The sequence below is a fragment of the Gobius niger genome, assembly GCF_951799975.1.
Source record: "Gobius niger genome assembly, chromosome: 4".
Classification (NCBI taxonomy): domain Eukaryota; kingdom Metazoa; phylum Chordata; class Actinopteri; order Gobiiformes; family Gobiidae; genus Gobius; species Gobius niger.
The window spans coordinates 29,673,347-29,699,099 of NC_136855.1; the positions used below are offsets into that span (position 1 = coordinate 29,673,347).

At 43.0% G+C, this 25,753-nt stretch overlaps 1 protein-coding gene across 1 annotated transcript; it reads right to left on the reverse strand.

Annotated features, from left to right (window-relative positions):
- Nucleotides 1-4,256: 4,256 nt before the first annotated feature.
- neto2a (neuropilin (NRP) and tolloid (TLL)-like 2a) lies at nt 4,257-25,696 on the reverse strand. Its single transcript, XM_079554713.1, has 10 exons — nt 25,198-25,696; nt 22,309-22,365; nt 22,047-22,190; nt 19,548-19,796; nt 17,758-17,805; nt 15,659-15,786; nt 10,177-10,405; nt 6,291-6,404; nt 6,058-6,188; nt 4,257-5,848 (listed from the first exon to the last, which is right to left on the reverse strand). The coding sequence occupies exons 1-10, from the start codon at nt 25,211-25,213 to the stop codon at nt 5,114-5,116; spliced, it is 1,851 nt and encodes a 616-aa protein (XP_079410839.1). The 5' UTR covers nt 25,214-25,696; the 3' UTR covers nt 4,257-5,113.
- Nucleotides 25,697-25,753: the final 57 nt, after the last annotated feature.

Genomic DNA, 25,753 nt, shown 5'->3' on the forward strand with positions numbered 1-25,753 from the left:
TGACAGTGCCCACTGGCGCCATCAGGTGGTTCAAAGTGCATATGACACCACCCTGCGCGTTATGGAACTTAGCCTGATAAACCACACCCACCTTCTTTCTGCACGAAAGAAGGTGGGTCTGGCCACGCACGGTAGACAAGTTGTTGATTGGCGGCTAAGGCCGAGCCGAACCAATCACGACCGTCCCAGAGAAATGAGAAGGTTACGTCACTCGCTGCACCTCTATGTTTTTAGTTCAATTAACGTTAATATCAGCCAAAACTAATCATTGGATGAAGTAGTCAAGGATTTTGCCTCGCGTTCTCCGCGTGAGTTTATATTCACTTCATATTTGTTTAATTGGTCACAGCTGTCGTCACGTCCTCTAATCGCTAATTGGTTTATTTCACTGACAATCTGTGCGCGTTAGGCCCGCCCGTTCAAACTGCTCCAATTGCTCCGTGACCAGACTAACTCCCTGCATGGAATGGACAGGGAAGAGTATGGCAGAGCCAGGCAATATGGAACTTTGCGTGGGGGTAACATTATATTTGTGCGTAACTGACCTTTTTGTGATGCAATGGCTGTATCGATGGTACCTTTACTGTCGTTTACGGTGGCCTCCACAACGCTCTGATTCTGGAGCATCATAAAGGCCTCTCTGATGGAAAGTAAAGGCACCATGCATGTCTAAATCAGAAAACGAACTTAATCAATAAAACATAAATGAAACTAGTACCACCTGAAAAAGCCCAAGAACCACCAGTGGTACATATTCTACAGTATGAGAACCATGCTCTTGAACATTACCTAATTTCTTCTTCTTCTTCTTCTTCTTCTTCTTCTTCTTCTTCTTCTTCTTCTTCTTCTTCTTCTTCTTCTTCTTCTTCTTCTTCTTCTTCTTCTTCTTCTTCTTCACCACCACATGTTTGGCTTTTTTTTTTTTTTTTTTAACGAAGTTCATTATTTTTGCTTAAAGGGGCTAGATGCCAGTTAGCCATTTTAAACTCACTACTGCCACCTCAGGTCACATGTGTAACTGCACCTTCCATATTAAGCTCGTGCATGACGGCAATTCGGAGGCAGTTGTGGTGAACAGGTCATTCTACATTAGGCCATGGCTGGAACATGTAGGGGGAGGAAAATACTTAATTTTAACATTTTTAAACTCTATAGTCCCTTTAAAGGTACACTGCGTAACATTTTGGATATACTATACTGTTGCAACAAAACATGCTCCTAATGACACAGAAAATGCTGTTGCTGCAGTGTGTAATAAAAGAATGGACTTGGATGAGAAACTAACCTGTTTAAATCTCAAATTCTACAGGCTTTCGTCACATCTCCATGGAGACGAGCTGGAGACGTACCCACTCCCAGTAAAGTTTACAATCATATCTTAGCGGGGTGAGCCTCATAAATGTTTGTTTTTACATTTATGAGGTATTTTTTCTATGATGAAAATATCATAAATGCTTGTATTTCAATTTTATTTATTGGGTAAAATTCTACGCGATGTGGCTTTAACACCATGTCACACATTAGTTTTTGAAAATAAAAAAAAGCAGCGCACACACAGATTTTTTGAGTTTTGAAGATTTTCCTCAACACCTCTATAACTTTTTGTGTGCGTTGCTTGGACATGTAATTTAAAAAATATATATGCTAAGAAAATAAAACATGGAACCCTGTCATATGCACTTTAAGCATGAAATGACCACACACATTGGTATAGTTTTTGCCTAGTAACTTAACATTTTCTTTTAAATACATAATTCGAATGGAAACATTGTGTCTTGTTGTAGCCATCATGCCATAATTTATTTGGCAAAATGTGAAAGGAAGACAAAACATCAGAGACTGTGTGCATTTAGGTCTAAAAATTAGACATTGGTTGACTAATCGGTAATGACACTTTTATTTTACTTTACTTTAAATGACTTTCAGTAGAATGATTGTTTAATTACATTAAATAAATTACTTGCTTCTGTATCTATTTATCTCAGTAAAAAAAATAAAAAATAAAACAATTCTTCCACAACTGTAACCGCAACACCTCCCAAGGGATGTGACCAGGAGACATCCGAAACTGGTGCCCTAGCCACCTCAACTGGCTCCTTTTGATATGAAAGAGCAGCGACTCTACTCTGAGCTCCTCCCGGGTAACTGAGCTCCTCACCCGATCTCGAAGGGTGCACCCAGCTACCCTGCAAAGGAGCTGATTTCAGCCACCTGTATATGCAATCTTGTCCTTTCGGTCATTACCCAAATCTCATGACCATAGATGAAGGTAGGAACGTAGATCGATCGGTAAATTGAGAGCTTTAATAATAATAATAATGCATTGGTTTTATATAGTGCTTTTCTGGACACTCAAAGTGCATTACATTGCACTATTCGTTCACTCCATACTCGGTGGTGGTAAGCTACTATTGTAGCCACAGCTGCCCTGGGTTAGACTGACGGAAGCGAGACAACCAGTCTGCGCCATCAGCCCCTCCGACCACCACCACTCACTCACTCACTCACTCACGCACTACTTTCGCTAGGCTTCCTGGTGTTCCCAAACGGTCTCCCATCCAAGTCCTGCCAGGCCCTTCCCTGCTTAGCTTCCAAGGTCTGACGGGATATGGCCGAGCAAAGGCGGTATGTCTCCCAACTCAGCTCCCTCTTCACCACAACAGTCTGATACAGCGACCGCATCACTGCCGATGCCGCACCGATCCATCTATCAATCTCACGCTCCAAGCGTCACTTACTCGTGAACACAACCCCAAGATATTTGACCTCCACTTGAGGTAAGGACTCTCCACCGACCTGAAGAGGGAAAGCCACCTTTTCCCGGTGGAGAACAATGGCCTCGGATTTGGAGGTGCTGATCCTCATCCCGGCCGCAATGCTGAAACCGCCCCAGAGCATACTGAATGTCCTGATTTGATGAAGCCAACAAAACAACATCTTCTGCAAACAGCAGAGATCCTGAGGTTCCCAAACTGGACACCCTCCGGTCCCTGGCTGCGCCAAGAAATTCTGTCCATAAAGGTAATGAACAGAACTGGTGACAAAGAGCAACCCTGGCGGAGACCAACATGCACTGGGAACAGGCCTGACTTCAGCAATGTGAATATGGTGTTCGTTATGGACAAACTGTGACTTACATAGAAGTCCAATAACAGAACACCACTCGTGTTCAGATCAAGGAGGCCATTCTTCCTAATAACCCCTGTCCAGGTCTTACTGTCGTTGCCCGCGTGGGCGTTGATGTCCCCCAGTAGAGATAGTGCTCCAGTCGGAGCACTATCTAGTACCCCTCCCAGGGACTCCAAGAAGGCCTTTGCACCGATGTTAGACCCGTAAGCCGAGACAACGGGGAGAGACCTGTCCTCAACCAGGAGGCGTAGGGATGCGACCCACTCGTTCAACGGGGTGTACTCCAACACGTAGCGGCTGAGCTGTGGGTCAATGAGCAGACCCACCCCAGCCCGCCTGGCAGTCTCTCTTCAGGAGTTGGGATCCGGAACCCAAGCTGTGCGTGGAGGTGAACCTGAATATCTAACCGGTACCTCTCAACCTCCCGCGCAAGCTTAGGCTCCTTCCCCCTAAGCGAGGTGACGTTCCAGGTCCTGACAGCCAGAAGCTATGCATGCGGACCACAACCCCTACGGTTCCCTCTGCGGGTGGTGGGCCGTAGGAGGGCGGGCCCACGTCATCCTCTCGGGCTTACCCCGGTCAGGCCGGGAAAATATTTTTCCTAGGATAATTTGTACATCAATGAGTCACAGGTCATGAGAGTGAAATGTCATAGCCACCATATTCGGCTAGGGCAGGGTCAGGGTGTGGTCTGGTGCCTAATCTTAATACATGTCACATTGGATGATGAATGTACAACATGTACCAACTATCTTCGGAACAATTATTTTCGCGGCCCCTACCCCAGGCCTGGCTCCAGGGTGGGGCCCCGGCTGTGCCATACCGGGCGTCGTCACGGTCCTTGTTATTAATCTCTCCATAAGGGTTTTCTGCACTGCTCTTAGTCTGGCCCATCACTTAGGACCTGTTTGCCATGGGAGACCCTACCAGGGGCATAATGCCCCAGACAACATAGCTCCTAAGATTGTTTGGGCACTCAAACAACCCCACCAGGTTAAGGTGGCAGTTCCTGGGGTTGATAAACTACCAAATAAAAAATGTTAAAACAAGTGTATCTGTTTTACTGTGGACCTGAAACTATATCTTCATGTGAACATTTATAGTTATAAAAACATACAAAAGTGGGTTCTTTTACCTTTTATTAAACAGAATGAAATCATACAACCAGCTGTCATAACATAAGTTCCACATAGGCTACATGTGTCTCTCTGGGGAGACCGTTGTGCTTGTTTTACACAGTTTGTCATAAATACTTCTTAATAAAGGTCCTGGGAAATACAGTATTTTACTTTCACTTGGTCCATGTCTCACAACTAAATCCTTTTATTTATTTATTTTTTTTCCTAGAAATGGCCAGTCAATACTATAATGCCCATAAGCAATTTGGCTCCTAGAGCAAAAATATTCTTTTCTCTCATATAAGCTAGTAAAATAGTACAGTCTCTGTGCATGTCTGGCCAGTTCCATCTTCTGGAGTATAAGGTAACAATGAAAACAACATGCCTTCATAGTTCTATTCATGAGTACAGGCATCTTATCTTGTACTTATTCAAATCTTTACCAGTACAACATATACTGGAGGTAAATTATTAGAGTAAAATACCAAAAAAATTAAAAAAGATTAATAGAGTTCTGCTAAACATTGTGAGCTGGCTTTATACTTGTTTTAAAGGTACAAGACACTGACAAAAAATAAAAACTTCAATAAATTAGAAGACGACCTATAATATAGTATATTTCTGTGCATGGCAAGTGAGTAAATGTAAAAATTGAGTTTAGGAAGTTTTTGGGTTTTTTATTGTCCTCTGTAAAATCAGATCCTTCAGTGTGAGTGCCGAGTGAATGAACAAAAACAAGTCTGAATCCTCTAAATGAACACACTATCTACTCGTCCAGATTTCAAACAAACCTCACAAGAGTAGGTCCAAAAGTTATTGAGTTTAAAACAGAAGTAAACATTGGATGAGTCTGTTTTTCTCCTCATTTAAAAGTCCATGGACATGGAGCGCTGTTGTGGGTCTACTATGGTGGTGCTGTTCCGAACGCTGTTGCCACGCACACTCAGGGTTCCACAAGCTCCCGCCATCCCCCCAATGCCTCCAGCAATGCCACTGGGCCCTGCCATGGTCACACCTCCAGCCATCCCCATTCCTCCTGGCATAGTCATGCCCCCTGCTATGCCTACTGAACCTCCCATGCCTCCAATACCCCCTCCTGTGATCCCTGAGGGTCCGCCCAGTGTGCCCCCTCCGCTGGCCCCGGTCACACTGCCGCGGCTGTAGATCTCACAGGGGAGCTCCTCTGTAACGCGGTCCTCGATCACCTGCTGGTCACAGTCATGAGTCTGTGAGTGCTGCTTGTAGCCATAGCAGCTCTTCTTGTAGCTTGATGTGGAGTTGAAGGTTTTCATTGGTGGTGGCTTGGAGAAGTCATTATGATAGGACAGCTCCATGGAGCTGAGGGTGGTGCGGCTGTGCTTCATGCTGCTTCCCCCAGTGCCGGTGGCCACAGAGCCCGCAGAGCCGCAGTGGTGCTCATGAACACAGCGCGACATGGTGGAGGAGCGCCGCAGCTTGTGGAAGTTCTCCAGATCCTCAGACAGGTCAGCCAGGTCTGAAGAAATCTCTTTGTCACGGAGGGAAAACAATTCGTAATGTGGCGGGTCAAACACCTCCTGCAGGCCTGCCTTGTTGAAAACACCAGGTCGCCGTGCAACAACCTGAAAAGCAATGGTGTAAACATTATTACTATAAATGAAAAAAAAAATCTCTATTTATTTACATAAAGACAGCAGTAATAGAATCCTAGTATACTCTGTGTTAATATATTTTCATTCACATTGACTCAACTCCATCTCACCTGTGTCTTGCCCATTCCCTTTACTAGTTTTCTCACAAATAAAAAAAAAGTGTGCTGCGACTGGAATACCTTCTTTCGGGGCTGTTTCATCTGTACAAAGATGGAGATGATAAGCAGAACCAGAACAATGCCTGACGAGACCCCAATAACTGTTCCATGGGTCTTTGTGATCTGATGGAAGAGGCCCCGCGAGCGCTTTTCTGCAAATGGCACACACATATAGCATAACACTTTAAATCCAACACATACTGTACAACCAAATCACACAACCAATAACATGAGATTTGATGAGAAGAGCTCACCTTTACAGTGGTTTTCATCCCAGGGGTAGACGCAGTTTTGGATGCCGTTGCACACCAGGCTGTCGTTAATGCACATGTTGCTATGGCAGAAGAACGTATTCGCTGAACATGGGGCTAGAGACAAAAGACATAAAAGAATTGAGTAGAAATGGGATATTTCAAGGCACAAATGTATTATGATTATTGAACCCTTCAGGCTGATTTTGTGATGATTAAGCTTGATATAAGAAACTAAAACACCAAATGGGTTAAGGTATTTTTCCTTGATCAAAGTGCAATTTTCTAACATTAGGAGAAAATTAACAATCATTATTCGGGACTCAGCAAAGGGAGGTAAGCTGCCAGTCATGCCAACAGAGTTCTTAGGATGAAGACAGAAGGCTACAGGGCGTGCACAGGGCTATTAAGAGGTGCAGATGGTCAGCCAGGTGCCGGGGAGACATCTCTTATTGCACTTGCTTTGTGTGTATGTAACCGCTGATGGCAAAGACAGAGATGGCCAGTAATTGATGTTGGCTGCTGTGCACCGGAGATCGATGCACTGGCGGCCAGGTGGAAGAGCGGCAGAGCTGAAAGAGTTGACTATAGGGCAGCTGTAATGTTCTGGAAAATAGTAAATGGACTCCAGGAGCAAGGAGGCTGAACGAAATGTGACTAAGTGACAGGACAATGGTGTACGCTCCTTGAATGTTGGTCATAAGGGGCCCTGTGGTTTTGTACCCCATCCACTGCTGTCCCCCTGCAACATGCACATCTCATCCTCTCCAGTCTGTTCTTCTCGATGCACATTTCTCTTTTCTTGACTGAAGTAGCCACAGACACTGACAGCCTTTATCACAGCTAAGACAGTGGCCTGCTCTCCCAGTGCCTGCGCTGACTAAGGATTACTGTGATGAGACCATGACCATGATGTTGCATCAGCACAGTAAGTTACACACAGAATATGTCGATTCAAGCAGCATGTTTCAGTTTTGTATTCAACTTTGTGTGAAAAAGTCATCAACTAATTCTTACTCATCTCATGGGCTAATGCAGTTACAAGATAACAACATACAGGACCATGTGTATACGTTTTGTGTTGTTTAACACTTTGAATTTGAACTTGTTTCTTTGTGCTGAGCCCTCACTGAATATTTATTATAAAGTTTGCTGAGTGCAGTGAGCTCGAGCAGTTATACTTCTGGAGGAATGACAGTGACTAATGTCTTCATTTTAACCTTCAGTCTGCAGCTAACTCTGAGAAAAGAGCATTCTCAACAGACTTTATGGAGATTAGCTGTGTGATCAGAATTCATAAGAATTCAATCGAAAGTCAGTAAAAATAACTCAACTGTTTTTTGATGATTGCCCTTTATCCAAGGCTTTAAATCTTTGTACATAAATAATGCTTCATCAGTCTAAATATGACAAGTAATTAGGCTTGGGATGCAGTCACCCGGCAAGGGACAATTGTTTTTGCTATGATTCTCGCATGAAAAAGAATGGTATAAAGCATAATCCATGAACATGACACCCTCACAGAAACAACCTTCACATTGGATGATATGCCAGTAGCACAAATGCTTTGTTCGATCACTCTCAGAGTTGATGCATTGATTTGCAATAAAGGTTAGAAATGATAAAAAAGATGCTTGCAATTGTGCTCCCTACAGAACACAACACTGAAATGGGAATATGTCTTTAACGTGTGTAGGCTCATACTCGTGCCAGAGGACTTTATTATTCATATGACAACAGGAGAGATGCTCATTATAGTGACCCCCACCTATGCCTTTTAGGACCAGTGGGGGGCGCTACAGTGTTTGTACTGCACAGGTAGAGCAAGGGCCTCTGTGGCAGGTTGCAGCTTTAATTTCTTTGTTATTACCTTGTAAATTCTGTATACAGTAGAGCTCAATAGGGTCTGTTTGAGGACATTTCACAGCCTAACCTGGATAAAAATCAATATGTTAACCCTTGTATTATGTTGAAAAAAAATGACATTGATTATGTTGCGGGTCATTTTGACCCGTACTGTGTAAATGCACTCAAAACAGTCAAGAAAACAGGTTAAACCAATAACAACTGTACTTTAGGTTATATAAACATTTAGAAAAGTGACATACACTACATTTTTAATTCCAACACCTCCTCTTGTCCTCCTCTCGGGTCAAAATGACAATTCTTCCCTCCTTCTTTCCTCCTGCCATGCTCTCTCCTTCCTTCTTCTCATCCTGTTTTCCTTCTCTCTGTTCATCCTGGAGTGTACTTAGACCTGTACACTCCAGCTAATAACAGAACTCCAATGTAAGCATGCAAGTCAGTCTGATCCAGTGGCTTCCATTTCTCTTGAAACACACGTCTCCCCTCCAAGTTGGACATTTCCAGTATAATCCTCTCTATTGGTGGGGATATGTAGAGCTGAAATGCTGATTGAATCTCATCAACTCGTCCATCCATCCATCCATTTTCTTCCGCTTTATCCGGGTCGCGGGGGCAGCAGTCTCAGCAGAGATGCCCGGTCCACACACTCCTCCTCCAGCTGTTCTGACCCCGAGGCGACACCAGGCCAGCTCGGAGACATAGTCCCACCAGCGTGTCCTGGGTCTTCCACGAGGCCTTATCCCACTAGGACATGCCTGGAACACCTCCCGCGGGAGGCGACCAGGAGGCATCCGGAACAGATGCCCGAGCCACCTCAGCTGCTCCTTTCGACGTGAAGGAGCAGCGACTCTACTCCGAGCTCCTCCCGGGTAACTGAGCGCCCAGCCACCCTGCGAAGGAAACTCATTTCGGCCGATTGTATTCGCGATCTCGTCCTTACCTCAAGTGGAGAAGTTCAAGTATCATCAACTCGTGTGACAGCAAATCTTGTAGGACCAGGAGTCATTTTGATCACATTGGAAGATGATAGTCTGCCTCGGCTTGGGTGTGGTGATGTTGACCATTTTATATTACCGTCCTTAGATGCCCATGTCCCCTCTGTGGATGATGATTGCTGCATTCCTTGGTTTTCTTCTGTTGGAGGAACAACGGCAGACTCGTCCTCTGAATCCTCCTCATCGTAGGAAAATTGACAATCTGGATCAGCAATAACATTGTCCTCTGTCTCTGAAAAATCCTGTTTCTGAAATCTCTTCCTCTACATCACTATCCCAGTTCAAAATCTGTGATAAAGCCTCCTCACATGTCATCCTTCTGGAGCTCATTTTTGGTGAGTTTGTCAAAGAGATGACATGAGAACAGTGACAAGGACAAGTGTGAGAAAGTTCCCTCTCTTCACACACCTGGCTCTGGGTCTCAGAGGCAATCAAAATACAAACAATTGTACATCAAAGTAAAAAGTACAGCTATTTACCCACATTAAAGCGTCTGGGTCAAAATGACCCGCAACATCATCTTTGTATACAAACTCTGCACAGACATTCCACTACACATCAAAGTGTCCAGATTTTACACACCAGTTCATGACCCTAGATGAGGAAAAGTCACCAAATTTCAGCAAGAAAAAGAAAGGATAACCAGTACTTTGATCAACACAAAAACTGAAATGGGTCAAATTGACCCTTAACATAATACAAGGGTTAATTATTCATAAAATCTTGTTGCTCTTTGTTGGATCATTCGGAACTATTTGGAAAATTATCTCCTGCAGCAGTGGTTTGCAAACAATTTGACCTTCCAAGAACCACCAGGCATCAATCAAAATCAGAACTAAACAAAGTGAGTTTAAACCTTGTCTAAATCTCCCAAAACAAAGAATTTAAATGCATAACTGAAGAATAAATTATATGATCTCTAATTAAAGTGCATAGTCTAAAACTACAAATGCACTTGAAGAAGCCCAAGTGGTACAGTTTGAGAACCACTGTCCTAGAGTATTCAGAGTGATGCAGCTGTGACTCACGGTCTACAAAGGAGGTGAAGAGCATGCGGAAGCGGCTCATGCGGCTCTTCTCATCGGCCCACATTCGCACCACTCCCACTCCATTCTCCAGCATGACGTCGTTGGCTACGGTGCTGCAGAATTTGGCCTTCAGATTCTCGATGGCACTGCTCCCGTCATACACAGCTACAAAGTTCTTCTTGCACTCATTAGAGTGCTCCATCTGGTAATCCAAGAAGCGTAGGTAGATCTGCAGACCAAAACAGAACATGACTAAACACTGCTGCCACACTGCATGTGATCGGAGACTTTACTCAGTGACATTAGTGAGGGTTTTGTTTAGATGAAGAAGTCATTTAGGCCCATCAGTGGCTCACAAAGTGTCCCATACTCTTTTCGCTCCTGCTTCTTATATATAGTCGTTTGTGCTTTTTCTTTTTATCACCCAGCCTTCTCATATCAGATTCGAGGCTCTAATACGCTAATACAGGCTATTTCAATGCTAAATTAAGTGCAGCATGTATTTTGTTTTTCTGCTGGCTGTCGCTATTTAGCCCCTTGTTTGATAAATGACCCTATAACAGTAAATAATTGTGAACCAAAGTATACTGTTTTGTAAGCACAAACTGTGTCACACATTGTAGGTAAGAAGACATTCTCTTTACAGGCTATTTTCAGACAAAGAGTGAGGTGATAGAGCAGGAAAGCAATTCCAGCCCAATCACATGAAACAATAAGGACCCCTTGACTTACTGCGCTTTGTGTTGATTATAAACAAAACTCCATCAGTAAATTCAACTATATCAGTTTGTCCTAGTTTCAAACCCAGGAAAAGGTCATTAAGATTAGAGTGAGTTCATTTACATTGCATGAAATGATTCATCCACATTCCTGGAACAAGCTTCCTAAAAGTCACTGAAATACCACGTCATGCCGACGGCCACGCTCCTCTCTCACCTTTGTCCCCCTTCTCCCAATTTCTGCCTCAAACAAGAGAATGTCACAGAAATAATCCTGCAGCAGCGGCAGTATGAAATGTGCAAATGATACAGATCTAACCAATAAACTTCCCAATAGGATTCAGTAGTGATTTCAGTCAATGGCGTTCACGTAATTGTAACATTCTACAGAGCCAATCTCTCAAGTTGTCATATATTCTTTTTTTACTCTCTAAACTATTCTCCCAAACTATTCGACTTCGGGTCCATCAGTGCTGTGGAGCATCCAAGTGCTCTCTTCAAACCAAAGTTTAATATTTTGGGAGGAACACACGTCATTTGTGGAGGAAAAATTGATCTTTTGGATTCAACTCCAGAAACCGTTCCCATATCAGGTGAAAATCATCTACCTTCCCTTTGAGTTCAAATTAAAAAATTTTCCCAATTGGACATGTTTCATAACATCATGTAGCAAATTAATATAGGTTGGAGTGTTGTTTTTATTCAAATTTAGTAATATTAGTATTAGTATTAGTAGTCCAGATAACACTGAAATAAATTTGCTAACCGTTTTCCGCTTGTTAACTACATTAGCAGTTACTGGGGGTACTCCAAAGTGTGCAAGCGCAGCAGAGCCGGTTTTCCCTATAGGCAAAGTAGGGCCCCAGCAGCCGCAAGGGCCCCGCATCTCAGTCAAACTACGCTGTTGTTTCACTGATTAATCAACGTGTTGTTACTAACTTTTACTGTGGCCCAGGGACCAGAGGTGAGAGAATGTGATTGATTGCTTGAATGAATGCTTAATTGCATCGTATTTATGTTTTTTAATAATTTTGTTTTAAATTTTTTGATCTTTTTTTTATACTGCTGATCTTATGTGCAGCACTTTGGAAACACTTGTTTATAAAATGTGCTATATCAATAAAGTGGATTGGATGACCATTTGACATTTATCATTTTAAAAAGTTAGGAAATAGACTAGTAGTCCTAAATCCCAGTCTGACAGTGGCTTAGTGGTTAGTGGTTCTCACACACAGGGGTGGGGCCTGAAATGAGGTCATTATGTTCCCCGTCTGGCCTGCACTACTGCACAGTGGAACTGTTTTGCTCTTTGTCGAATAATCATGGGCTGCCGTGTGGATTTTTGCTTAGGGCCCCAGAAGGGCCAGCAACGGCTCTGAAGCACAGGGTCTGGGTGTGTCCACAAACATCAGACATCGATTTAAACATTTTAGTCCAGTAAGCTGTTATGATAGGACAGTTCCAAAAAGTGTGAGCTAGTGAAGCCTGTTCCTGACCGGTCACAAGCTGTCTTCACCCCATGGAACATTTTGGAAAGCCGTACTTTGGAGAGGTGTAGCCTGTGAAGAACTTTGAATTGGAGCAGTCTATGACAGACTGAAGACGAGTGGACGTGGTCTTGAGCAGTTGTCATATATTCTGAGGTAGAATTTGTTAATGTATAAGTAGCAAATTTGTGGAAACAATCCATAACATGACTGTAGATGTTCCGATTGGTTTTGGCTTTCAAAAACAATCAGCCATAGAGTTATGGAGAGTTACTTACAGACAGTGCCCTAAATGTGGTTCCAGAGCATCATGAACAGGGATGGGTACTGTTAAATTATTTCAATAAGGGTACTTAAACGATACTTGGTTTACATTACCGATACCTGAACACACTTTGTCCGACGCCTATACTAAAATGTTTGTCATCTAGAAGCAGAAAACAGAACAATAATGTTAATGTATTCCATAAGATACCATTTCTTTTACATTTGTTTCATTTATTTGAGCAAGTGACTACCTTTAATGCTGCCCTTGGAACCAACAGGCATTAAAACTTGGACTCTAAAGATAATCATGAATGCTAAGGCACGGCTCCGAGTAGGTTCTTGGAGTAACACGTTTGTACCAGAGCAGTTTAAAGCGGCTGTAATGCTGCTCCTCTGTTCATTCTGCTTCACTGGGCTAATATCTGGTTAGGCTTTTCAGCTCTGGTGCTAAATGGAGAGCCCCCATGACGTCGCCGCCCTCACACATGTGCAGCCACGGACAAGACTGAGGGGAAGAACTGTGGCAGCAAGTGAGGCCTGAATGAATGCTTATAAAAATCAGTTATGAAATAAAGCAGAAGCACTTAATGTGATTGGAAAATGCTGCATCATTGTGCGCGTATGTATTTGAGTGTGTTGCCAGCAGCCCGTGATGTTGCTGATGACTCATTTTGCCTCCCGGGAGAAGAAAGGCTCGGATCGGATCAAGGCCATTCAGTTCAGTCTGTCATATTTTAGAACAACAACAAATATTTGCTAATTAAAATGACAACGTCTGAGACTAACTGTACTTGTAAACATGCCCTGAAAATGTTCAAATTGACGGCAGGGCTTCCTTGAATACATATCTTTCCTCAAATTATTTTGAACAGCTTTTTATGTATTGGATGGACATACAGGTTTTGCAATACTGCATTGAGGGAGGAAGGTTAGGCAATTACTGTATTTATACATTATTTGCAGTGTTGGGGGTAATGTATTACAAAAGTGACTACGACAATATATTACTTTTTTCTCTAACTAAGGAATATAACATAATACTTACACAAAATACGGGAACATATTAGGAAGGCCACCATTTTTCCATACTGAGATATGTTCTTACCTGAGCTTAGACGAGTTGATGCATAACTGTCTGGTCTTTGTGCGTGCGCTCAGTCACACAAATGTTGTTAGCATTTAGCCTCTCCCAGCAAAGGTATAGCTCCAAACTGGGGTGAAGTTAGAAGCTACCAAGCTGTTCCACTTTTTCCCTATTTATATACAGTTATGTGAGCCTTTACACGATCCAAGTCTAGTTACACACAATTAAACATGTGGATTTTCTAAGCGGATAAAAAGGTGCACTATATGTAGGGCGTAATAACATAGGAGCACTTCAACATCCGCGCGTAACTCACTTTACTGCACGGACGTCGAAGTGCTCCTGTGCTCCTGTGTTAGTACGCCTTACATATAGTGCCCCTTTTTATCCGCTTAGAAAAATCCACATGTTTAATTTTGTGTAACTGCACTTGGATCGTGTAACATGTCACGTAACTGTATTTAAATAGGGGAAACGTGGAACAGCTTGGTAGCTTCTAACTTCACCCCAGTTGGGGCTATATCTTTGCTGGGAGAGGATAAATGCTAACAACATTTGTGTGACTGAGCGCACGCACAAAGACCAGACAGTTATGCAACAGCTAAGCTCAGGTAAGAACATATCTATCTCAGTGTGTAAAAACGGTGGCCTATTCCTTTAATGTTGTCAGAACAAAACACGAGAGAATGGGGGAAAGCAAAGTTTTGCACTCAAAGTAGTGTAACTCAGCTACATTTTTTAAACAGTAATATGTAATACAAACATATTACATTTGTAAAGCTGTAATCACTACTATAAAATATATTACAATGTTTAAGTAAATTGCCCAACACTAATTTATTTGCTTGAAAATACATCTAGTTTTTACCCTCAGCTTGTGACAAAAAGGGAAAGAGTTTCATAGAGTTGAGACGGTCTCAAAATTGTCAGGGCTCAGTTCAGTATTGTGTTACAATGCAGACTTTACTTTATGGGGCAAAAAGATTTTACTCTAACATAAGAAAAAGGTCCTCTACAATAATAATAATAAAGGTTAACCCTTGTGTTCCTCCTCCCCGGAACCACCACCTTAACGTGGTGGAGGGGTTTGAGCGCCTGAATGATCCTGGGGGCTCTGTTGTCGGGGGCTTTGTGCCCCTGGTAGGGTCTCCCATGGCAAAAAGGTCCTAAGTGACGGGTCAGACAAAGAGCGGTTCAGAAGCCGCTTATGAGAGACCGACAGGCCTGGTTTGAATCATGAGGCCGTCCTTCCGTTGACCCACCGCCTGCAGGAGGAGCCATAAGGGGCTGGTGCAGTGTGATTTGGGCAGCTCCAACAGCTGCCTCCATGTTCCCGGTAATGGACAAGTGGAAGAGAATGTCCCCCACTTGGTTTTAGTAGACACTGTTGTAGCCAGAGCTGCCCATTGGGGTAGACTGATGGAAGCGATTCTGCAATAGACCCTTTCACTTAGATCATCAGTGACATCAGCTGGAGGCAAGAAGTGATCAAGAGAAATAAGATTAAACTAAAACTAACGATTATAAGTGTAAAACTACGACTAAAAAAATTTGGTTCTGTTGTGGCTTAAGGTGCGAGAACAAGAGGAATGACATTTGATTGATTTAATAAAGTTTATCTGATATTTCCAACAACAGTTAGATATTTGTTTATCGTCACTATGACAACAGCTGCAATGGAAATAGATAGGAATCTAGCTTCCCGCCTCCAGCTAAGCCCGGGAATGTTTAGAAACAATTAAAGGGTCTATACTAACACCAGATACCCTCTTTTTATGGCTTTGATTTACTTTCCGTCTTACATTTCACGCAGCGCTGTTCATAAATCATTCTGCGCCGTGATAAACCTTTATCTAAGCACCTTACTGCATGTGTCGGGGGACAGGAAGTGAACCCAGCAGGTTATTGAGCGCTGCGGCACTGACCTTGGATTGTGGAGGAGCCCTGATGGTCCAGATACAATCCAGAGCCTCTCCAACCTTCACCTTCTCCGCCTCGTCCACCTGACTGGAGCGGATAATCCCATCTGAGCCTCCGATTTCAAACTGACAGTCTGAGAGACGCAGGAGAGATGTAAGAACAAGGGGAATGACACTTTAGTGGTTATGCTGGACATGATTTTAATTAAATTGTCATGTTTTGTCTATATTCTTTAGTAAAATAACAGCTTTAGGGGGTACAGGAAATGCTAGCTTTGCTTTTTTATGTAGATGGATCTTTCAAAAAGGAAAAATGTGAAGTATCTATTGATAAACCGAGAATGGGAGTATCATTGGGGAAATAATCAATAAAGTCTATGCAGTGTAGGGATGGATGATATGGCAAAACAATTAATCCAGGGTTTATACAGGCAGAAGCAAGTCAGATTTAAGGCTTTTTAATGCCCAAACACTATATTTTAATGCCACAAATGCAGAAAAAAAGATGTATACTTCCTTTCTTAGGATTTGCAAACACAAAATATTATCAATTTCAGCCCAAATTGTGGCTGAACATGTTTAAACCATCATTTTGGTATTTCCAATGGACTTATACAGTGAAAATTGTTAAGTGATGTCATAATTTTCAAATAAATTTAGATTTGATGCCAGTTTGATTCTAATTTAATGACTTTTTAATGACATTAAAGGCCTTGATTTTGGCAACCCTGTGATCACGATTCTTTTTCTCATGTTTATCAAGCTTGGTTTTCCTTTTGGTTTTTTAATGATAAAATAGCAGCTCAAAAAAAGGTAATCTTTCCCTCCAGTGTCATTTAACCTTTTACCCCCCACCTGAACCGAGCGCATTTTCTCCAGATTGGCTTTACCCAAATCTAAAAGCTTCTCAACAGGAGAGCAACATTGTAATGCCTCATTTGAAAGCTAAAACCTACAAAAGTGATCGTAACTTTTTTGTCACGTTGTAAAAGTCACATTTTTGTGTTTTTTTCTTGCATTTTTTGCACGTTTTTATCCTCGTTTTCGTCAGTTTTAATGCTTTATTCTTTTTAAATATTTTTTATTTTAGATTTGGGTAAAGCGAAACGGGAGAAAATGTGCTTGGATCAGGTGTGGGTTAAAGGAATATGATCTTCCCTGAGCTTAGACGGGTTGATGCGTAGCTGTCTGGTCTTTAAGCGTGCGCTCAGTCACACAAAAAGACCAAAGATGTCGTTAGCATTTAGCCTCTCCTCCTCTCCTCATGAACCCAAACGGGGGCGAAGTTAGAAGCGACCAAGCTTCTATTTAAATACGGTTACGTGAGCGTTTACAAGAACTTTTAGAAAACATGGAAGAGCTTGGTCGCTTGGTCCCCGTTTGGGTCCATGAGGAGAGGAGGAGAGGCTAAATGCTAACGACAGCTTTGGTCTTTTTGCTTGACTGAGCGCACGCGTAAAGACCAGACAGGTACGCATCAACTCGTCTAAGCTCAGGAAAGAACAAATCTCAGTATTTAAAAATGGTGGCCTATTCCTTTAAGAGGTTAACGCACAATAATCCTACTTTGTCTCGACCAAACTCCAAAAGTCCCATGATGATCATTGAAATTAACCATAGCAGACATTTTCGATTACATTACGATTAATTGACAAGCTCAAGTGCAGTGGTTTGCAAATAAAAGATGATTTACTTAATGCTTATTACTTGGTTTGGTTTAGCCTGGATTTGGTCCAGGTGTCGTCCTATATATGCATAAAACTCTGGCCAGAACGTCTAGTAAGAGTAAAGCACATTTTTGCTGATGAGTGGAATTTTGAGACAGAATCCAAGTAAGCTTCAGAAGTGCAGCCATGAGAAGATCGGGGAAGAAACAAAAACAGCAAGACAGAAAGATAAAAGCCTGGCACATTCCTTTTGTCTTCTTCATGCAAATCCCTTTACTGTACAACCACACTGGTGCTTGTCAAGGTACATTTGTCTATTCAGCTTTCGCATCAGCACGAATTACATGATATAGATAGCCTACGGAGAGCAGAAGGCAGAGGAGCAGAGGCGCCGTCTTCAAATAAAGCACATAAAAAAAAAAACCCTGCATGGCTTACCTGGGATGGGGTTTAGCAGTCCGCCCACGTGCAGATGGAAATCGGGGTCTGCAATGATAAGATTCGGGAGGCACATTAGCCTCAATCCAGGCGGCAGAAATGGGTATGCAGAGAACACAAGATAAGATCCCATTAAGGCGCCCAGATAAAGCAGAAAGGGCCCTGTTTGAAGGTAATATCTGTCGCCTGATGGGAGACTCTGATTTCGGGGAGGCATGCGGCGTTCATATTCAGGAGGCTGTGATGTTCTCTGGCCAACAACGAGAAGAAAGGAAAAGTGGAAAAGAAGCCCACTCATCACAATCGAATCATAATCACAGTGTTAATGGCAGGAAATGGGGAAATGAAACAACTGCAATTATTTTCTGTGCTTCCCAATCTTATTTTTTTCATCCAGCTCAAGCCAATTGTGTTTTTCCATCATCATTTTCGCAATTTTTTGTAGTTTGCCGGGGGTGCGACTTATACATCAAAAACATATAATTTCACGTTTTCACACAGCCGCTAGAGGGCGCTCTAGGCTTGTGTACCAGTATCTGCTACTCCTGTATCGTTGTACAATGACAAAGAAAGCACTTACTGTACCATTGAAAATACAAAAAAAACGGTGGAGTTTGGAGTGAGCGAGAAACTAGTGAGGGGCTGGCAAAAAGCAGAGGTTACTCTTGCTACAATGAAGAAAACAAAAAGAGCTTGAACAACGTCCTGCCAGGAGAGGCTTGTTAACGGTGCAGTTACGCCTTCATGGCCTAGTAGTTGCCAAGACTGGTGCGCCTTCAACACCGGAGCGACTTACATATGTTTTTTTTTCTTCATTATGCATGTTTTGGCCGGTGCGACTTATACTCTGGAGCGATTTATTATATTTATATTTTTCTTCTTCATTATGCATGTTTTGGCCGGTGCGACTTATACTCTGGAGCGATTTATTATATTTATATTTTTCTTCTTCATTATGTGTTTTTTGGCAGGTGCAACTTCTACTCTGGAGCGACTTACTGTATATATGTTTTCTTTCCTTCATTGTGCATGTTTTGGCTGGTGCAACTTATACTCTGGAGCGATTTATTATATTTATATTTTTCTTCTTCATTATGTGTTTTTGGCAGGTGCGACTTCTACTCTGGAGCGACTTACTGTATATATGTTTTCTTTCCTTCATTGTGCATGTTTTGGCTGGTGCAACTTATACTCCGGAGCGACTTATATATGTTTTTTTATTCTCCATTATACGTTATTTGGCTGGTGCGACTTATACTCCGGAGTGATTTATTATGTATATATATTTTTCTAACATAACATAACAATTCCCTTGCATAACCCCCTCTGCAAAGTAACTTACTTAAAGAACAGTCTTCATGTGTCGATATTGCGAATAAAGTCTCCTAACCTTGAGGGTTGGGCCTGTGCAAACATGATCATAAGATTGCTGCTTTATTCGTTTTCCATCAGTTCATTTCTCAGCCTTCTCTCAAGCGTCAGCTCTCCATGACATGTCTAAAATATGCACTGCGAACTGAATATTGATTTAACAACATGAATCACATATCTACTGAAATTGCAACGCTCGCAATTAGGTTTTTCCCCCCCAAATTGCTCAGCCCTAACCTCCAAAGACCACTTTCATGGGGAATCTATCAAAGCATTACATAAAAAAATGAAAGCATCTTCTAATGATAAAAGCTCTCATTTATCTTCTATAAAAGCCCCACTATGCTGCTTTTACTTTGAAGTCTTCCTAAACCGGCTTCAGTCGCCTGTGCGTGGCCCCCCTGTGTCGAACTCTCTACCTGCTATAAAGGTGTACTTGATCCGGAAGCCAAGGCCCTCCAGCTCCTCGTCGCTGCTGAACTTGATCCACATGAAGCGGCCCGTGGACAGGACCATCCCCGGGTTCTTGCCCCCACAGAAGCGGTCGATGAGCGGGGAGAAGCCGAACGGGCCGTCCCGCACTTCGATGTGGTCGAAGCGGCACTCGAACGAAGGCTCTATGTAGTAGTTCTTGTCGAAAACCAGCTGGATCCTTTGTCTGGGGAGAGCTGTTTGATGCAGAGAACAGAGGGGAAGACGAGGAAACAGATTGAATCCTGATTTGGGGAAAGACAAATGAGCCTTTCTGGAGGCAAATACAACAACTACATGTTTCTTGGTTAAACGTGTCCTACGTCAGAATAACTTGGAAATCTAAGCCATAGCTGCCCTGGGACTGGCTGACAAACGTGTGGGCTTTTCTGCTCCAATGACCTCTAATCAAACGGATTTCTATATTTGAACATCATGGTCAAAGCATTTGCAATAAAGAGAATGAGTTTGACAGTGTTTAACAGTACTTTTGCTAATTAATAGGAGTATTAGTCATTCACTTTCTAACTAATAGGCAACACCCTCCAGGCAGTGGATGCTCGGAGTACAAACGAAAGGCTCAGGGGGTGCGTGAGACAGAAAAGGTTGGGAACCATTGTGCTATACCAGTGTTATTTCACACTGTAAAATCAGTGCAGGAAACATCTTGTGAAAATGACATGTGTGGTATTTAATCAAGACGTGTGTGGAGTTGTACGTGAGTCGACAGCAAAATCCCGTTTACGATGCAGACTTTTGCTTTGGCTAAAACAAATGAATGTTGAATTCCGAAAGTATTCATCGCACAATCCAATCATAAGCGCATTGTATAACTGTCTCTGCGCCTTTGTATTTGTTTTAGCCTTTCGATTTGAATCACTTCTGCTTCAGCGCGTCTTCCTGTTTGTGTTGGCTGAGACGGCCGCTGTCTGTCTCTCTTACAGCCATGCATACAAAAGGAAGTGTTTTATGAGAACCGGCAGAAAGTTTAATCTCGTCATCTTTATGGGGGACGCCGCACAATCAATGAGCCACAGAAACCACAGAATATGAATAAACGGCCATCTGCTTAGCACTTAATGCCACGCGATGCAACAGTGTTTCTTAATGGGAGAGGCTGAGTAAAAGGGTGGACACGAACATTACTGTTGCCTTTAATGTGTAAATAAAAGCAAATGATAGGTAGCAGCTTCCCACAGATATTATGATGCATAACCAGGCAGCCAGCAGTTGGCCTGACCTGGCTTTGTCCACAGGGGGAGCCCTTGAGCTGTGCCTAAACTCTATCCACAGCACAGCGGCAGACCACATTCCTATTAGCATTTGTGAATGTATAAAGGGTTTTATCTTGATGGGGAAAACAGTTGATCTGTATATGATGAACAGTGCCGTCCCGGGGCTCATCTTCTATAGACGCTTAATGATTCTTCCCATTATCTCCTCCATCCGGCAGGCCACCAAATTACTGACGGATGTGATGCTTTTGGTAAATGGCTGCAATTTCAGTGACATTGGCACCATAGCTCAGCTGTTTAGCAGATGTTCATCTCATTCAGTGTGAGCGCGCGCGGTGCTTCTGGCAGACAGCGACGACGACACGAGCGTGGCAATATTCTCATTAGCCTAAAAAGCTTCACTTCCCTTTTCAATTTCAGACAGGCTACAGTATAAACGCTGTGTTCATGTGACATCAAAACATTTTAAACACTGAAGTGGAGAAGAGGCGAAGAAATAGAATTTGCCTTTAAAGTTCATATCACTTCATAATCACAGATGTTTGAGGTTGTAGGATTAGGCCTGTTCATGTGAAAAACAAAAGAAAAAGGCGAAAAGGTCAACATCTTCTCTGGCAGCAAACATTAACTAAAGTGAAAAAAGATTTCTTGCTTTATTATTAGCAAAAACAACCACACAGTAACGAGGGTTGTCTATTGAAAGGATTTTTTAACCATAAGATGTATGTGGACTCAATCTTCATGTCTGTCTTTACCTCCAGAAACAGAGGACCCCCCATATGATGGAGGTTGAATGACTTTCTTTCTTGCTTTTGATCAATATCGAGATCTGACTTAAATGGTGTGGATTTTTTTCCTTGTTTCCTACAGCGCTTTATTGCCGTTTCTTCTGTTCATTTGTTTTGTGCTGCACTTTGCTCGACAGTGTTGTTTTAAAAGTGCGTTATATACACAGAGTTGGATTGGATTCTCACTCCTTTTACCTCACCATACAGTTACACCACGGGAGGGTTCCCCATTTTTTGGATCTTTCTCTCAAAAACCATGTCACTCCGATATTGGCTCAAGATGATATTTTGACACAACCCAGATTCAAGAAGTTGAACGAAATCTCTGGTTAGGACCTGAAGCACCTTTTCAGAACAATAATAACTCCAGCCACCTTGATGATCTTGACTGAAAGAGGCAGAGGGGGTGAAAAAAAGGACCTACCCTCCAGGATGTAAACACACTCTCGGTTGGGCGGGTAGGTGTTGGGATAATTGGGTGAAGTGAACACGCCGCCGTTGATATTGCGGACCCATGTACCACATTCTTTCTGGTTAGCGTTCTGGACGCCATGTTCGTTTGGGGGATCTGGAATAAAACAAAGAGGAGAGCAAGAGATGTCGTCAGGTGTGGATATGACGAAAGAAAATAAAATTTGCGTAGCGATTTGGAGGGGAATTTAGGCCTAGTGCGAAAGACATCCTACCTTTAGTCCTTTGTGCAAGAGCTAAACCCTCTTCGATGAGAATGAAGAGTATCCACGCTGGAAAAGACATGGGAAAGCATTAGATATGATGACGGCATTTATAGCCTTCAATTGCCACTCACGGTACACAATGGCAGCGAGACTATTCATAACAAGCAGCTACATTATTGATTTGGTACTCCCTCAAAAAGCACCATCAGTACTCACTTTTAAGTCATTTAAAGCTGTAAGGCAGTGATGTATAGTGATCTAGTGGTGTGTAAGATGCATGTGAGTAATTTGTAACACTGCCCCCCCAAAAGAAAATGACAGTTTATTTAAAGAACAAAGCTGACATTAATCTTCTAAAGCCTTAATTGTATGATAAATGGACCCATGGGTGTATATTTACTACAGTGTGTGGAGGGAATTTTCATGTTTCTTGCATGAGATCAGTTCATGACTTGAGTAGATCATTTGCAGAAAACATGGATGAAAGTAAAATTCCAAAAAGTTGATGAGGCGACACTGTGACGTGAATAAAGATATATACCTCATATGTCAAGCGCTTGTCAAACCTTTCAAGCACCACAGCCTAAAATATTTCAAAGATCAAGATCAAATCAGGACTGAGCCGGGTCTGGAGGGGTCTAAAAAAAGGCCCAGGCTGGACAAAAAAAGGCCCAGAATGGACTAAACCAGGCGTTCCCCACCAGTAGTTTGTGACCTACCACAAGGCAGTGCCGAAAGATCATGGGATTAATGAGAACCCTAGAGATCTTTTGCCTATAGTAGGAATCCATGTAGGTTGATGCTGTTGTTAAAAGTAGATTGTGAGTCCAAAATGCTGCGATTCCCTCGACTAAACTCTGGCTAGAAAACCCTGAAAGAACTAAAGAACAACTAACTTAAACTCAATCTAAAATGACAGATTTCCACAGTTTAAATACCACTGTCCCGTATCATTACTATGCTTGTGTTAGTAGAAGGAATGCTCTTTGAAATCAAAATGTGACATTTACACTGAATAGAGGGAGATCGAGTTTCAAATGTGGTGTCGTAGCCGAATATAAATCGTAGCATTAAATTACAAGAAGCATTTATCTAAACTGCTATATTCTGCCATTAATCCCACTCCCTTAGGCACCAGAAACATCAGGCATTAGCAGAATAAATGGGATTAGAGGCTATGGGGCGTGTAGCATTGATGAGCACACAGGCGTACTACGTGGGCAGAGCATGGCTTCAGACAATAGGTGAAAGATGTTGGGTTTACATATGAGATCTGCACGGGAAGGGGGGACGCATGTTTCCAGCGCCTCCCGACACCGTCTTGCCCCTGATAAGCTGCACTCGACCCGATCCCCGCAGAGTTCATAATAGGTTGTTCTGTGAGTGAGCGTGAGGCTGACAAGTTGCATAATGGAATCCTGGAACGGAGGAAAAGAGGGGGAGAGGGACATGAGGAGCATAAGAACATCTCTGCAGCTTTTGGCCAAAATGAGCAGGGACAGTGGAAGGAGAGACTTATATGAGCATGTTCGAGCCTTCAGGGCACAATTATCTTCATTATGTGGATATGCAAGCCTATGGGCACCACAGGCTTGTTAGGGAAATGATTACAGCCCACCCAAAGAGGAGGCAGCTAATAATCCAGAATTCAGCCGCAGATAAAAAGCCCAGTCAAAGTAGTTTTAGGGAATTATTTGCTTAGACTGACACTAACACTAATAGCTGACTTTTATTGTAAAATGATGACAGCTATCAGGGTCTTTTGAAATGGACATAGGGATTTTGTTTTCTCAAGCACAAACTGTGGGCCAAGAAAAGACGGTTCAAGATGTCTTTTGAGAGTTATTTCATCATGTGCACAATCAGATCCTGGGTCACGTCATCTCTTTTTGACATCACGCTGGTTGACATTGCCGTTGTAATGTAGTTAGGAGCTGTCATTTTCTCTTGAATGGACACAAATCTGTTGACAATTTGTTTAAGTTCAAACCCCAAAAGACCAATGCAATGTCTCTTGTTGCACTTTGCACGACGCAAGGGCTTTTTCCCCCTTTCAAAGTCGCAAATCAATGTTTGGACAATTGCTCAATAAACAGCCAAAACGTCGCCTATAGGTCACAAGGCACGAGGGCACTCACGTTCAGCAGCATTAAGACACTGCTGTCCGGATTAGCGCGCTCTTAAGCACTGAATTGCCTGTGATCGTCGTCTTTAGTGCAATTAAGGAGTCCATCCATGCTGGGGCCAGAGCACGCTTCACTGAACTCATGACTAGCTGCAGCCGTGCGCCGTGGCGCGTGCCGCAGGTGTTGATGGCGCGAGACAGCCTGGAGCGGGAGTCTCCGGGGCAACTGCACGCGCACAGGACCAGGATGAACATCAAGAAGTAACTACAGCCAATAGATCACGGTTCAATACGTGAATACACATCATAGACGGCAGAGCCTTTTATAAACTTGAGTGAAAAGGGTGAAATAGACGAATGACTTTTTGTCCCCTTTATGGACCATATTGCCCAAAACGACAAAACTGAGATTTATTATTATATAAGATGATCTTCTCTGTCTATTTCCATTATCACTATGGTCCGATTCAGAGTCATTTGCCCCAGACACGTCCAGGCTCTGTCAAGCATATAGTTTATTTCAAATTCACATTCGCTACAAATCATAAACCGCGTTTTGTGCACCTTTAGTCTAAATGTGTTCAGATGTTGTATTTCGATACAAGTCGATGCCAGACATGGCACAGACAGGTTTACAGACTTTTGAAATTATACATTTTGGCTCAAACATTGTGTTCTTTCGACCTCTTCGTGTAGCCTATCAAGGTGCCAAATGGCACTCGCTTTTTACGCAAACCAGAGAAGCTCAACGCTTTGACAGAGACACGACTCACCTCTGTGCATTTCCATTCACGATGTAATTCCAGCTCTATAAAACACCTGTCTACAAGCTCTTCCCTCTCTCAGCCATTGTATGTCCCAGGGTCTTCTTTACACAATCCAACTTTGTGCCGATGACAGTAAATCCATTACGCAGTGCCAAGCTCCTCAGTCCGCGCTCCCGCTGCGTCTGGCTGAAACACAAACGGCACCACCAGCCTCCCACCCGGGCGTCATCCAAGTAAATACAGCTTTTAGAGAGACTACACCGGGGATCACATGTGAACATGCGCTGATCCCCGCGCGCACCAGACAGGAACGTATCCAAGACGCGTACTGAGGGGTGACAAATGGAGGAGGGCAGGGTGCACAGAGATGGGTGCAGGAGGAGGGGAGAGCAGCAGCGCTAGTGAGAGAAGGAGGAGAGTCCGACTGCTCTCCGTCCGCGTCTGCAAGAAACGCACTTGAACAGAATCATTTAAGCCGTGGGCGCAGCGCTGCTGACTTCAGCGTGCCTTTCACAACCAACGTAAAGTCAGGAACACGACAATTGTTCACCTCTCACTTCCT